Below are 15,538 nucleotides of genomic sequence, written 5' to 3'. Positions count from 1 at the left end.
ACGTACGAGTATATTATCAGCACTTATGAAAATTCAGAATTAATGAAAGAAATGATTCCAGAAATATTTAAAGAAATTATTCCAGAAATATTTAAAGAAGTTATTCCAGAAATATTTAAAGAAATTATTCCACAATTAATGAAAAAAATTATTCCACAATTAATGAAAAAAATTATTCCACAATTAATGAAAATTCAGAATTAATGAAAGAAATAATTTCAGAATTAATTAAAATTCAAAATTAATGAAAAAAATAATTTCAGAATTAGAGAAAGAAATAATTCCAGATTTATTGTAAGAGATAATTCCAGATTTGACGAAAATCCAGAATTAATGAAAGAAATTATTCTAGAATTAATGAAAATTCAGTGATTCCGTGAGTGCGGGGCGACCGCGCTTGCCGCACATTCCCCAAGGGGGCAATTCTATAGTGTTGTGAGGTCTCACGTTCTTAAACGCTGCATCGGGTATCCACGCGAGCGAAGAACTAGAGCGATTCCAGGTCCATCCGAAATAATGACCCTCCATGATTGTGGCCAAATCTCTCTTAAAAAATCATCTCTCGTCCTTTTTTTCTCGACTGCTTTCATCATAACCTGTGTTTCAAAGGTTTCATGGGGGGGGGGGGGAATCGTTTGTAGTTATCAGGGCTTCGGATAATGTTATCTTTTTTTTTTTTTTGCGGATTCTGAAGCTAGGGTTGAAGCAAGCTTATTTTTTTTACCAGTAAGTTATCGTTATCACGCCGCAAAACTATGTAGGACGCTAGAAGGTTTCCTCCTTCACCCCCTTGTTGACAATTATTTCCGTACTTAATGTCGTAATCAGCCCATAGTCTTCTCTGTGATTCATGTACATATGTAGCTGCTTTTGTAATGGCCTGCCCATAGTGAAAGCAAACGTATGACGGAAGAAAAAGGCGCTTTCCCTCCAGTTCTTGATCACTTTCTTTCGGTTGACCAGATTCAAATTTCTTTTTGCGAAGGACTCCATCAAGTGAATGTTGGAAATGTACCATTTATAAAAAGTGTAGTGATTCGTAATACGCATAGACCGTTTTATTCTAACGCCTCACAATGACTAAATGAAAACAATGCAGCATTTTAGCTGCAGCATGTAACGATGAAACCAATGAATGGATGGAAATGTGGAAATAAAAACAGTTGTGTCCTGTTTTACCAATACCCATGTACCACGTTCGATTGAATGGGATGTATGATCACCGTATTCGCAAACGAGACTCTTTTTTTACGATATAGTTATCATTTGGTTACTATGATGAGGAAACCCTATTCCCGATGTGATCGCACTAAGCGGTGTGGACTGCATCAAAGCAATAGAATAGTCACCCTACATGAAGAGGTGACTTGATTCAGGTCTTAAGAGCATCATGGCCCTCCTCCCGGCCAATTGGTTTTTCTGAGGCCCTGCCTGGAAAATTCTGGAAAATTTCAGTTGTTTCTCATTTTTGTGAGGTCTCTCTTCTCTTGAGACGCCAAGGGCTGTGCCCGAGTGGGCCCATGCATTAAGACAGCATTGACTTGGGTACGACTTTGAATTCCTTTTCTCCATTATATTAAGTTGAAAAGCATTATTAACAAAAATTTCTTCTTTCTAGTGGTGCAACTTTTAGTAAAAGATGTCCAAAATCTGTACTCAAGTCACGCCCAGTTCACGGTACCACAGTGAGCACGGGTGAATAAGTTCATGAATGGATTGTTCGCTATGTATTCGAAAAATTAACGTTGTTTTTTCTCCTCACTTTATTTTTTCCAATTGCACAGAGGGAATGCATAAGCGTGCACGTAGGACAAGCCGGCGTCCAGATAGGCAATGCCTGTTGGGAACTGTACTGCCTGGAGCACGGGATCCAACCCGACGGCCAAATGCCCAGCGACAAGACTATCGGAGGAGGAGACGACTCCTTCAACACTTTCTTCAGTGAGACCGGCGCTGGTAAACACGTACCGAGGGCGGTGTTCGTGGATCTTGAGCCCACTGTCGTAGGTCAGTCTTTTTGATTATAATAAATATAAAAAATTATAGCTTATGAACACTTCTATTGAAGTGCACGCCTAAGAAAATATGTTACTTCGGAACTAAGGGTGTGGCGCGTTGAAAGGGTTAGTGCTCTTCACCGATTAGTGAGTACTTTTTTCAAAATACAGTAGAACCTCTCGATAACGGACATCCATAGGACCAAAACTTTTGTCCGCTAACGGGGAGTGTCTGCTATTGGGGAAGTACGATGTATCACAGAACCTCGTTTATACGACTTTCACATTTCTACGACGTTAGTCTTCGATCGCAATTGGTTATGTTACTGTGTGTACGGCCGGGATTGCACTACAAATGTTTTATAAAACAGCTTTTACGAAACTTCAAACGTGCAACCAATAAGTCTATTAGATACATTCGCTCGAATGTAACCATATACGCTTATTGGTTGCATTTTTCATGTTTTATAAGAGAACTTTTATCAAACTTTCATAGTGTAATTCTGGCCTAAAAGTGATACATCGATGGCTGTGCATAATCTTCAATGGTCTCGATAAAGAAAGTTTGATTAAATGTCAATATATTAATCACTTTTACCGGTGATTATGCATAATTCCCAAATAAAGCTGGAAAGTCTAATAAAAATATAGAAAAATTTATAACTTTCTTCTCTTCATCAAACCAATTAATTATTTTTACCCGTACATGATACGTGCACTTCACATATTTTGCAACAAAAATTAAATTAAAATAAGTGTGAAGAAGAAAAAAACGTTCATTAGCAACATTATCAGTTATGTTGGCATTCTTCGCACACATGTGCAAACAAAATATTAACATTCGGAATCAACATCCTGGACCATCGTTATGTTCAGTTAATCAATTAATTAATTGATGGGTTATCATATTTACCTATATGAGCTTGGGATTATGCATATAATCACCGTTGAATATAATAAATTCTCGATTTAAGAACAATAAGAATTTGTAGAAATGGCCTCTTCACACTTGTTAATACAAGATTCATTGAAAGACTGGTTATTTGTGGAGATGAATTTTCTTCCTTGTAATCTTCATCTCCACAAATAACCAGTCTTTCAATGAATCTTGCAATAAGAGTTTGCCTCTGATTTTACTGTCCGCTAACGGGGAGTGAAATACATTAAAGCCCTATTCCACGGGACCGTGGATCAGAAAAGTGTCCGTTAAGGGAGGTTCCACTGTACCGGGTACTCTCACTCGAGAAACGGGAATCAACCAAAAATTGTGGTAACAAGCATCAACCTTTTTCATCGTGAATCGAATTACTGTGCTTGAATTTATGGTAGTTACAGTGGAACTTCGTTTATACGACGCTTCGTATTGGACTCGGCCTCCATGTGCGGAGATTACGTGCACATTACCTAGCCAATCTGCAGATTAACAAATTTGATACTAGATAATCTGTAGAATAACTGATTTCTGCACTTTAGCGGTATATGAATTGACATTATCATCATCGTGCCCTTCAGCAATAATGACTGCCACCACCACCCCCTAGACTTCCAAACCTATCTCCGCCTATGTGTGTGTGTATATGTGTCTCTTATCGACAAGTCTGTACAACCCAAATTCTTGTAATGGACTCTGAGACTAGACGAAAACATTGGCGGAAAAAATTCTGAAAGGTCATATGTGGTCGTCAAAACAATTGAAATCAGCTTCTTTGGGACTCGCCACCTCAGCATATTCTCGGAAACACGTAGTACATAAATCTCTAAGTGTTCGCTCTAAATAGTCATCAGCCAGCTCACTGGCTGTTTTCGTGATGTCAGTAATCACACTAAAATTTATGGCTCTTGCGGTGACGATATGCAAGAACTATTCCCTCAACATGTTTTTTCACCTCATACAAAAATTGTACGCATTCGATGGATATAAATGACTTTTTTCGAAGACTCGAAGTTCGTGTCGATGTGAAAACGTCCAATAATTGAGGTTTCGCGTCGTACAAATCAATTATTTTAACATTAAAATGTACAGGAACCAATTGCGATCGAAGCCAAACGTCGGCGTCGTATAAACGTGGAAGTAGTATAACTGAGTATATAAACGATGTTCCACTGTAATTGAGGACTTTTCGGTTACAGATAATTTGTGGAATTTTAACCAACTACGAAAATTTGTCTAGCAGAGGGTCTTTGACCTCCCATCGAATGGCATGATGTTCGGACCTTAATTTAGTCCTTATCTCAATTTAATGCTAGGAAATTATATACGGACTTTTGACTCGGAGTCTAGAAGTCTCGTTACAGGGGAACTGCCACTCAGGTCTTGCCCGAATTCCCTCTGTTTTCGTGACCAGTGGCTATCAAGTCGCTGCAAGAATGTTGATAGTTTTTTTTTGTTAAGATGATTTAATAAGGGGGCATTATTTATATATTATTTTATTAGTACATACTAGAACCCACCCCCCTCCCCCCGTTAATCTGAACAGTTGAAAAAAACGAAAGATTGAAAAAAAAAAGTTTCCTTACGTGCGGGACTACTTTAATGACGTCTTAGGCCCCTAAAGAAATAACGCATTAAGACTATTGAACATCGGAATGGATGAGAATTCAGAATCAATTCAGAGTGAATGAAAGTCCAGAATTAATGAAAGGAATCATTTTGAAATTGGTGAAAATTTAGAATTAATTTCAAAATCGATAAAAATTTAGAATTAATTTCAGAATCGATAAAAATTTAGAATTAATTTCAGAATCGATAAAAATTTAGAATTAATTTCAGAATCGATAAAAATTTAGAATTAATTTCAGAATCGATGAGAGAAATGATTTCAAAATGAATACAAATTCACAATTGATTTCAGAATGAATGAAAATTCACAATTGATTTCAGAATGAATGAAAATTCACAATTGATTTCAGAATGAATGAAAATTCACATTTGTGATGATAGAAATTATTTCCAGAATGTATTAAAATTCGGAATTGACGAAAGAGATTTTCGAATTTAATTAAAACTTTCTGTAATCCTGGGCCTCTGCTCGATTCGGCTCCATCAGCACTCGGTGGGTTTTTAATTAGCTCTTAAGCAGTGGCAATGACGAGATATCTCGCTAAACTTGATGCCTTTCATTTCGGCAATCCCGAAATATCCCGCCCTCTTAAAACCCTCTCGTTTCACCAATGACGAGCCCAGCCACTGCGTTGAAGTTGCTTTCACACGGTCACGTTTCCATCCCCCCTTCAACCTGTCGATCAGCTTCCAGCGGGTGCAGTCGGCTCTTGTTCAAAGTCTGATAACAGAAGGGAAGAGACGATCCCCTCTTTCCCTTCGAGGTAGTATAGGATCATTTTGCGTACAGCATAAATAACAGAGAAACGATTGAGTTTTTTCTCTTCCTTGTTTTTGTTATTATTATTATTTTCAGTGTTGGAGGGGGGGGGGGAAGAAGCATTTATCAGCTTAAAAATATTCTTGAAAAAGGTGGAAATTTCTAGAAGGTTTAGTGATTTCCACTGTGGCAGTTTTAATGAGGATCAGGAAACTTTTAGAAACCCGCTTTAAAGGATTAAACAGAGTTATCGGGTCTGAAGGACACCCACTTTTAAAAAACTATTTAAAAAATAATTAACCCGGTAATCCAATTTTGTGGTCATTCGAATGGGTCGTCCGAGTTCCCAATCACATTCCGTGAACCAGTTTCCCTTAAGTATTCGTTATTATTCAGGCAATCTTCTATTTTTATCCACAGATGAAGTCCGCACCGGGACCTACCGCCAACTTTTCCACCCCGAGCAGCTGATAACGGGCAAAGAAGACGCGGCAAACAATTACGCGAGGGGACACTACACCATCGGCAAAGAGATCGTGGATCTAGTTCTGGACAGGATCCGCAAATTGGCCGACCAATGCACCGGTCTGCAAGGGTTCCTCATCTTCCACAGCTTCGGAGGTGGCACCGGTTCCGGGTTCACGTCGTTGCTGATGGAAAGGCTCTCCGTCGATTACGGGAAGAAGTCCAAGCTGGAATTTTCCATCTATCCTGCTCCTCAGGTAAGATTCCCATCCGGAACATGAATGAATGAACGCCAGAACTTTGCCACTGGACTTATCCCGTTGCGCGAGATCTCTTCCAGCCCAGCTTCGTAGCAGAGTCCGTCACACTTTATTTTGCGCAGTAAAAAAAAATTTTTTTTACAGCATATTTTCCCCGGACAATTGGGTACTGTCGCGATTAACAAATTTTGTGGTGATTACAGACGAGATGGGGTTGGGGAAGTTTCTGGGTTTCGTTAGACGGATGAATGTACGCATATTATGATGATGGATGTGTATTTTAAAAGCAATCGGAAGGGCCCCGTTGCCATCTCATTTGCTATTTTATACTTGTCATATTATATACACAGGATACAAAAGAAAAAACGAAATGAGAATCTTATTGTGAAATATAAAATATCCATCGGAGTGAGTCATCTCGCTTAACACCTTATTGGCGAGCGAATGGGTTTGATAACTTGCGGACTACAGGCCAGCATCAGCTTTATTGTGTGTTGAGTTCACTCGCTCCGGTGTATTTGAAGAAAATATACAAAATAGCAATATTGTGTGGGGGAATTAGGGGATCACTCGTGCCATCTCGCTTAGCACCTTATTCAGTGAACAACATGAATACGACGATATGAGTAACCACGTGTGTTGTGGACATGAAATGCATGAAGAACTTGAATAGAGGAAAGAGGAATATGCATATATATAACTGCCAGGCCGAGTCGTCTCGCTCTAAACCTATTTTGGTGAGAAATGGGGGATTGTCTGGAGAGAGCCTTAGCTAAGGATTAGTTTCGGTCTCGTTGTTTTGGTTGACTGGCTGAGGCTTGTTACATTTATTAAAGAAAAAATGAATGTATATAAAATTTACCCTCCGGACAGTCGAAAACCAGTTAACAAGGAAAGGGTCCTAAAGTGCCGTCCTTAAAAAATTATGAGAAACTTTAAGCGCATTCATCTCCCCCAGAACAAAAATAAATAAATAAATAAAGCAAAAAAAAAAAAAAAAAATAGCGGCGGAATGCAATTATTAAAGCTGCAAAAAATTATTTAAAATGATGGGTCGACTACGAATCGCCTCTCGCGCTTCTTGGCGATATTATCTATTAAAAACTTCTTTTCGCTTTCTTTTCCTTCAGTTTCTCTGTTTCTAGAAGAGTAAAAAAAAAGCCTAGCTATTTTTCTTTTCTTTCCCTCTTTCTTTGTCTGTACTGTACTTGATGATGTGTAGTTGGAATGACGTCACTCTAGGGTTGCAAGATTTTAAAAAACTCATTCTTGGCCTCCATTGGCGTTCAAGATATCAATGTTTAAAATTTTTTTGAGTGACCCACAATAATTCCGCTGGATTTTTTCATATTTGTGTGCTTATTTAAATGAGTAGAATCAATGGTAATTTTTTCAAAACTTCTTGAAAATGTCACCTTGGGACAATTTCCTTGTAAGAAAGTTGAATTATGCCACTCACATGTATGCTTATCAACTTCAATTACTTTTGTAGGTCTCGACAGCCGTCGTCGAACCCTACAACTCTGTGCTGACGACACACACTACTCTGGAGCATTCCGATTGCGCTTTCATGGTCGACAACGAAGCCATCTACGACATCTGCCGCAGGAACCTGGACATCGAGCGTCCGACTTACACGAACCTTAACCGATTGATCGGGCAGATCGTATCGTCCATCACAGCTTCCTTGAGGTTCGACGGAGCTCTGAATGTCGATTTGACCGAGTTCCAAACTAATCTCGTTCCTTACCCGAGGTATGCACGTGATTTTTCAATCGTTCCAAGGTGAATCAGATTTTGTGATGTTTACGATTCTCGCTTAGTCTGCCGTTTTCCGCTCCCGCAGGATACATTTCCCGCTCGCCACTTACGCTCCGGTGATATCGGCCGAGAAGGCCTACCACGAGCAGCTGACCGTCTCCGAGATAACGAACGCTTGCTTCGAACCGGCCAATCAGATGGTCAAGTGCGATCCTCGGCACGGAAAGTACATGGCCGTTTGTCTCCTGTACCGCGGTGACGTCGTACCCAAGGACGTCAACGCCGCGATCGCTACCATCAAAACGAAGAGGACGATACAGTTCGTCGACTGGTGCCCGACAGGTTTCAAGGTAAGCAACAACCATGGCATCCATTAGAAATTGGTTTGAGGTGATAGTAATTGATAGTAATCTCATTGATGCACCCCTCCCCCACTCAAAGGTATACAGGTTAGCTTTCGTAAATCAAACGCAGCATTCCTGCCCAGTATGATACTTGGCAGGGTGAAAGGGGATAAATACCCTAGTCCAGTGCCAGCGAGAACTGATTAGGGGTGGGGGGGGGGGGAGGTGGGTTGCCACCCCTCTTAATGTCCGTCGGTGGGGTTTTTGCTAAAGATACAGATCTATAGCCTTCAACCATCTGGGCTTAGCACTGCACAACGGCAATGCTAAGCTGAAGCCCTATTCTACACTCAACGTCAAAATACCAAACAGTAGGGTACAACTAACCTATCTCACGACGGTCTGATATTGATAGTATCGCTAAAAAGCCTTTTCGTAGACATACTGTGGTTGGTGGTCACAACTAGCCCAGATGAATATAACGTTGATGTGTAAATATTGACCAGCACCCGGACATTTCTCTCCTACCCTGAATGTATGAATGACGAAGTGAGTGATCAAGTGGCAAGTGACTGAATGCATAAATGAACAAGTGATTGGGTGGATGACCAGTATGAATAAGTGAGTAACTGTATAAGTAAGCAAATGCGTGGCATATGAGTGGCCGAACGAGTGACTACACTCACTTGTCTCTCATACAGTCTCATAGTCTTAAGAGCATCGTGAACTCTTGGGCTAAATAATTTTTATAAGGCCCCTACCGAGGTTATAAATACCTTCCTACCTAGAGGAAACAGATATTTTTTTGATTTTATGCCGAGTCGAACTCGGAAAGGAAAGTCAAAGTCATCTAGTCTCAGCCGGAACTCGAACCCAGACCCTCTTACATACCCGTCAAGCATGCTACCATTTATGCCTCTGTGTGGTGACGTATACGACTGAAGTAGAGACATTAGTAGCCTCTCTTAACTCCAGCAAATGGCCCCAGGTGGGATGGTAGAGATAGAAATAGGCGTCCTCACACACAAAACACACACATACAGATTCACAGTATGACAGTGTGATTTGGTGTTTTTCTTTAGTGTTTAGTCAGCCCCTTTTGCGAAGTTGGTGGTGTGAAGCTGATAAAATCTGTTTATATAATAACTTAATGACTGTTTAAATTAACTGTTTGCACTTTCACAATATTTCATTTGGCTATAGATGTTATTATCTACGCTATGTTTCCAAAAATCTGCGTCCTTTTTGGAGTTAAGACATTTTCTCGGATTTCTACTGGTCGAATCGTTCGAAAATTTCGGTCGTGTATATCCTATATTGGTAGTCACCATTTCCAGTGGAAATTTAGTCACGATTGTACTTAGGGCACTGACAAAAAATTGAATGAGGATAAAAATGTTTTGGATCAACTCTGTATCAGGAAAAAGCTGCAAATAACTTGGAACTTTGAAAAAAAAATTGTATTAACTTTGCGCATTGCTTTTGTGCATGTTCGTGAGAATGGAACGTATATTCAGGAAAAATATAAATGTTTTCTATGAAAATTCCAATTTTCATCACATGATTTTTGCTTATAAAATGCCGAGTTTGTCTCAGAAAACAGGACGCTATATATGAGGCATGCTATATATAAATTTAAAACGTAATAAACCATTTTTCAATAAGATATGAGGATTTTCAGTAAATGCTTATTAATTGCTCATGTGCAAGAAAATAAATCATAATTTTCAGAACTTGATTGCCAGATATAAAGGGGGATTCAGAAAGCATGCGAAAAACTTCAAGAGGAGCTTGTACACACCAATACAAACAATTTTCATCAAAGAATGCATGGTCTAACATGAAACGCAAACGCGTTTCGAAACGGCCGCTCCCGCAAACGTTAAAACGCATTCCTGTTGAAATTTATCGGGAGAAAAAAAACACCATGCATGTAAAGGTAAACCTAGGAAAGAAGAAGAAAGAAATTCTTCGTATGAAAATCTGCGTCACAGTGAATAAAAGGCACGGATGCCAGCCCTGTGATGTTTTCCCGTACATTATAACTGTTAGAACGGTTGCACGCTGGAATAACGTTACATGGTTGGTGTCCACGCCTTTTATTCACTGTGACGTGGATTTGCATACGATTTCTTCTTCTTCCCCAAGTTACATTTGCATGCATGTGTGGTGTTCTTTTTCTCCCAACAAATTTCAACAGGAATGCCGTTTTAACGTTTTAACTAAACGCGTTCGCGTTTCATGTTAGACGATGCATTCTTTGATGACAATTGTTTGTATTGGTGTGTACAAGCTCCTCTTAAAGTTTTTCCCATCTTTTCTGAATCACCCTATACAATGCAACTTATACGAAAATTCCAGCTGAATGTATCATGAAAATTCGTAAAGATGGTCACGATATTGTGAGCTGTAACTTCGAAACTTTCCGAAAATAACTGAATAATAAGGGATTTTCTATAAATTAGTGTACGATTATTTTCTGTTATTTCTGTCTTCAGTTTATTTATTTTGACATCATACACGTGTGTTAAGCTAAAACACTTCTTATACATATCATCAGGCACTCGCCTTCACTCATTCGCATTATGCTGTGAGCTTATTCTCGAAATAATCATGTAACAGCGAATAATCGTATAACAATTTGTGGAAAATCGCTCATTATTTAGTTAATTTCAGCGTTTCCAAATTACACCTCACAACATCGTGTATATCTTTCTGAATTTTCACGACACATTCAGTTGGAATTTTCACGACACATTCAGTTGGAATTTTCATATAAGTTGCACTGTATATCGGGAAATCAAATTACGAAATATAAAATTTATATTTCGTGCGCATGCTCAATTAATAATCATTTACTAAATATACTCATGCCTCATCGAATAATAATTTGTCACATTCTAAATTTCTACATAGCATGTCTCGTGTATAGCGTCATGTTTTATGCGAGTTTTGTAAAAATTCGTGTGAATCTCGGCATGTTATAAGCAAATATCATGCGATGATAATTGGAATTTTTACAGAAAACATGTTTTCGTGAATATACGTGCTATTCCCACGAAAATGCATAGAAGTATTACGCAAAGTTAGTGCAATGTTATTTTAAAGTTACAAGCGATTGGCAGCGTTTTCTTATACAGGGTTGAGCAAAACCCTTTTTCCCCCTTATTTAATTTTTCGTCGGTCCCTTAAATGCACTCGTGACTAAATTTTCACTGTAAATGATAACAAGTATAAGGTATATACGACTGAAATTTTAGAATGATTCGCTTACTAATTTTTTAGCGATTCGAGAAAATGTCTAAGAACTACAAAAGACACAGACTTTTAGAAATATAGTATACGTCGACTTTCATTTTTCGTGTATAACTTTTGAAGCAGAGGTTTGCACAATTTTGGACAGTACGGTAAACACCGTGGTTTTTACTGCACTGTGTCCAAAACTTTGCCAACCTTGCCGAAGGGGTATGTGATAACCTAACTTGACTGTATATTTTTAAATTCCAGGTCGGTATAAATTACCAGCCGCCGACCGTGGTCCCGGGCGGTGACCTCGCTAAAGTCCAGAGGGCCGTGTGCATGCTCTCGAACACGACGGCGATCGCCGAGGCCTGGGCAAGGTTGGATCACAAGTTCGATTTGATGTACGCCAAGCGGGCATTCGTCCATTGGTACGTCGGCGAAGGCATGGAGGAAGGCGAATTCGCAGAGGCCCGCGAGGATCTGGCCGCACTCGAAAAGGATTACGAAGAGGTCGGCGTCGATTCCCTCGAGGGCGAAGAAGACATGGCTGGCGAAGAATATTGAAAATCCAAGAAAATTTTAAATATTTTGTGTCTTTTTTTCCAAATAATGACTATCCGTGTATGTTAATGCCGCTCGTATATTTATATAGGATATAGGTTCGCTCTCAAAACCTGTGCACTTTTTCCTATTGTTCAGAATCTTTAATTTCTCTACAACCACGCATCTATCGATCAACAGCCCCGTATGGTACCACAGAACCACTTATGACCAAAACGGAGTCGATATTAAAGCTTTCCACGATTAAATGGAATCCTGTCCTGCCGGAAATGCAATGATAAGACATTTATTTATATATTAATTGAATAGTAAATAACGCCATCTTTGATCAACTTACTAAGTTGATCCATCTTTGATCAAGAGTTAGTAAGTCGATTTGAAGATAATCTTATACCATTGATTGAAACACGAATCAAAAATCGATCGATCAAACTAGTATTGCCGAAAGTGCCTTCGACTAGTAAGATAATAACTAACCTGTTTTGAGTATCATATGCGTAGGTTCTGCAAAGCTTCTGGACTGTGTATAGCCCGTGGTCCAGAGGAAAATGTTCCAAAAGTTTCGTCTGTAACTACCGGCAGGGCCGTCTTAAGAGTATCATGGGCCCCCGGGCCAAGTGGTTTTCCGGAGGCCCTACCTGGTAAATCCTAGAAAATTTCAACCGGATCTCATTTTTGTGAGGCCTTCTTCTTTTGAGGCCCCCTGGCCCGTGCACGGGTGCGCCCATGCGTTAAGACGACACTGACTACCGGTAGGCGTGTTGGTGACTAAGCCCACCCAGAGACGGCTAAGCCCTAACCCAACCTTTATTGGTGGTAACGGGGTGCCAACTGAAAATCCGAAACCTGAAGCTATGGTTGTAAAGCATACAAAATGATTACCGCTGCAGTCTAACTGCAGATACAGGTGTTGAAACCGTAAGTATAGTACATAGAAAAAGGTTGGAAAAATTTCCTCTGGGCAATGGCTCCATACAGCCCGGAAGATTCTAACGATGTCTGATTCACCGGCCGCGTAAATGTCAACATCCTTTTGTCATTCCCGGTTCGGTAGTTTGTGAATTTTTCGTGTTGACAAATGCACTTCTCTTCTCTCTATAAAATGATGTATTTATATGGTCTATTTGGGCTTGGATTGTGTAATTCACTGTCGTGTAATTGCCACTTGCACAACACTCTCAATCATTTGTGATATAATAGAAATCTTGTCTCTGTGATGTATGAACTGAGGCGGGGGGAAAGCAGACAAAGAAAAAAGAATAAAGTAGTTTTTTTTTCTTATATTTTGTGATTATTTTTCGTCTTTATTTGAGGGCGGGGGAGGGTTGAAGCAGCATCTCCTAGAGATAGAAGGCCTCTGCACTGTTTGCATAAACGCCATTCAGACTACCTAGAAAGTTTACCACATTTTGAAACACGGAATCCTATTTCGTTTCTTCTTATTTTGGCGTAGAATCTTCCTGATTGACTCACAAATACCGCTTAGTGATAGGATGTGGGGCATAGAAATCACCAATTCTAAGCCCGATCGTTTCTTTTTCTCACAACGATGATACTGGCACTGGGGAGGGTTTTTTCCCTGAATATTTTGGGGGGAAATGAACTACTTACTGACGTCACAAGCACAGTGTGGAGGACTTCTATCTCTAGGAGGTGCTGGTTGAAGTCAAAGTGATGCAAGTTAAATTTGTAACAGTTCTGATTCAAGACCGGAAATTCTAGCAATCTGGAAGTACTTAACTATGGAAAGAATGAACTAAGTCTAAGTTTTAATAGCCCTTCTAGACTTGAGCATTCACTTTTTGGAATTTTCAAGATGTTTTGGCATTTTTGATGCTCAGAATATACAGGGTGATTATAATTAAAGTTCCCGTACTCTGAGTAGTTTTTCCTCCAAAACTGCTTATCCGAATACAGCCAAATTTTCAGAATATCTTAATGGGACCATGGGATAGAGATTTATGCAATAAAAAACCGTTCTATTTTTGACCACCAGGTGAAAAAAAGTTGGGAGCTTTTTTTTATTGCATTTCCTTTTTTCACGTGTTCCATATAGCGTATATACCAAGTTTCAATGGAATACGTACACCAGAACGGGTGGTATGTAGGTCTGATTAGTGTCAGTATATTAATGGGAGCCCGAGTGACGCAGTGGTAAGATGCTCGTCGTTCACTATGAAGGTTGCTGTCAAGGTCCATGGGTTCGAATCCAGCCAAGGGAACGTCGGAAAAAGTTCTTTACCTTTCGAGCATGGAGCGACTACCTGTAGATGGCGCCTTCATTTCCGTGAAGTTTCAACTTAACTAGTTGGAAATTACCGTATGGCGATATATGACTAGACTTGGTCTGAGCAACGTTAGAATATTGAAACTACTTCCCCGGAACGCCCGTTCTGGTGGACGTATTCCATTGAAACTGGTATATACGCTATATGGGACCATGGGAAATGCAATAAAAAAGCCTACTTTTCGGACCTGGTGGTCAAAAATTGAACTTTTTTTTTATTGCATAAATCCATCGATCTCGTCGAGTCTCGCTGAACTGGGGGGTTGAACTGTGAGTCCTGAGTCTCGCTGATTTTTGTGAATGATCGGTGAGTCTTGAGTCCCCCACTGAATTTGGTGAACGATCTACGAGCCTTGAGAGTCTCACTGAGTTCGGTGAATGATCTCTTGTCTCTAGTCTCGTGGAATTTTATGAATAATTTGTGTATTTCGAATCTCAGTCTCGTGGAATTGGATTGAGGACCTGTGGGTCCCACTGAATTTTGTGAATGATCTGTGGTTCTTGACCTGGCCGCAACTAAATGCTTGGTCAGCCGGGAAAGCACGCATTTCAGCACCTCCCCCCTTGTAATGTTGGAAGTTGAAGGGTAAAATTTGCGCCCCCCCCCCTCTGGTCCGGCGTCCAGGGCATCAGACTCGCTGGCTCCCCCCACCCCAGTTGCGACCCTGGTCTTCACTTTCGCTGAATTTTGGGAATGGTCTTAGACCTCACCCAATAAAGTGAATGATGTGTGGGTATCGAGTCTCTCCGAATTTTGTTAATCCTTAAGGGCCCAGACCCCTAGCTTTTCTTTCTTTGCTTCGTTGGCACAGTTCGTAATTCGTACCCCCCCCTCCCTCCCGCAATAAAGAAGGTCCCTGAATGTTTTTCCCCCTGCGTTTTTTGAATAGCTTTTTGAAAGTTTTACTCGTGCCGAATTCACAGGGACCTTCCTTTAATCGTAAGAGGTTGTTATTCTCGTAACAATGAAGTAACGTTTTTTGAGTTCTCGGATTTGTTCGTTTGTCTAGTCCACCTTGACATAGGACCGAAAAAGGTTAATGATCTGTGGGTCTCGGGTATCACTGTTTTGAATGGATGACTTATGCTTCTCGAATCTCGTTGAACTGTGAGAATGATCTGTCGGTCTCGAGTCTCGCTCAGTACTTTTAATGAACTGTGAGTCTTAAGTCTCACCGATGAAGTGAATAATTTGTGAATCTTGGTTTCACGGAATTGGGTTAATGATTGTGAGCTTCACTGTATTTTGTGAATGTTCTGTGGATCTTGAGTCTCATCGAATTCTATGAACGATGCGAGT

The 15,538-nt window shown here is 40.0% G+C and overlaps 1 protein-coding gene across 1 annotated transcript in view; it reads left to right on the top strand.

Moving 5' to 3' along the window:
• The window catches only part of LOC149088899 (tubulin alpha-1A chain), a 34,910-nt gene extending 21,678 nt beyond the window's left edge, over positions 1-13,232 (top strand). The window contains exons 2-6 of the mRNA XM_089250443.1: positions 1,785-2,007; positions 5,738-6,039; positions 7,535-7,797; positions 7,889-8,153; positions 11,655-13,232. Of these exons, the coding sequence (XP_089106569.1) occupies positions 1,785-2,007; positions 5,738-6,039; positions 7,535-7,797; positions 7,889-8,153; positions 11,655-11,954 (1,353 nt within the window). The 3' untranslated portion in view covers positions 11,955-13,232. The remainder of the gene's footprint in view (positions 1-1,784; positions 2,008-5,737; positions 6,040-7,534; positions 7,798-7,888; positions 8,154-11,654) is intronic.
• Positions 13,233-15,538: the final 2,306 nt, after the last annotated feature.

This window comes from Pholcus phalangioides, unplaced genomic scaffold (genome assembly GCF_987345545.1).
Source record: "Pholcus phalangioides strain wild (caught in Gottingen) unplaced genomic scaffold, Ppha-v1.0 ptg000003l_1, whole genome shotgun sequence".
NCBI classification, from domain to species: domain Eukaryota; kingdom Metazoa; phylum Arthropoda; class Arachnida; order Araneae; family Pholcidae; genus Pholcus; species Pholcus phalangioides.
The sequence above is the reverse complement of the archived record's forward strand: the minus strand, read 5'-3'. Positions and strand labels throughout refer to the sequence as shown.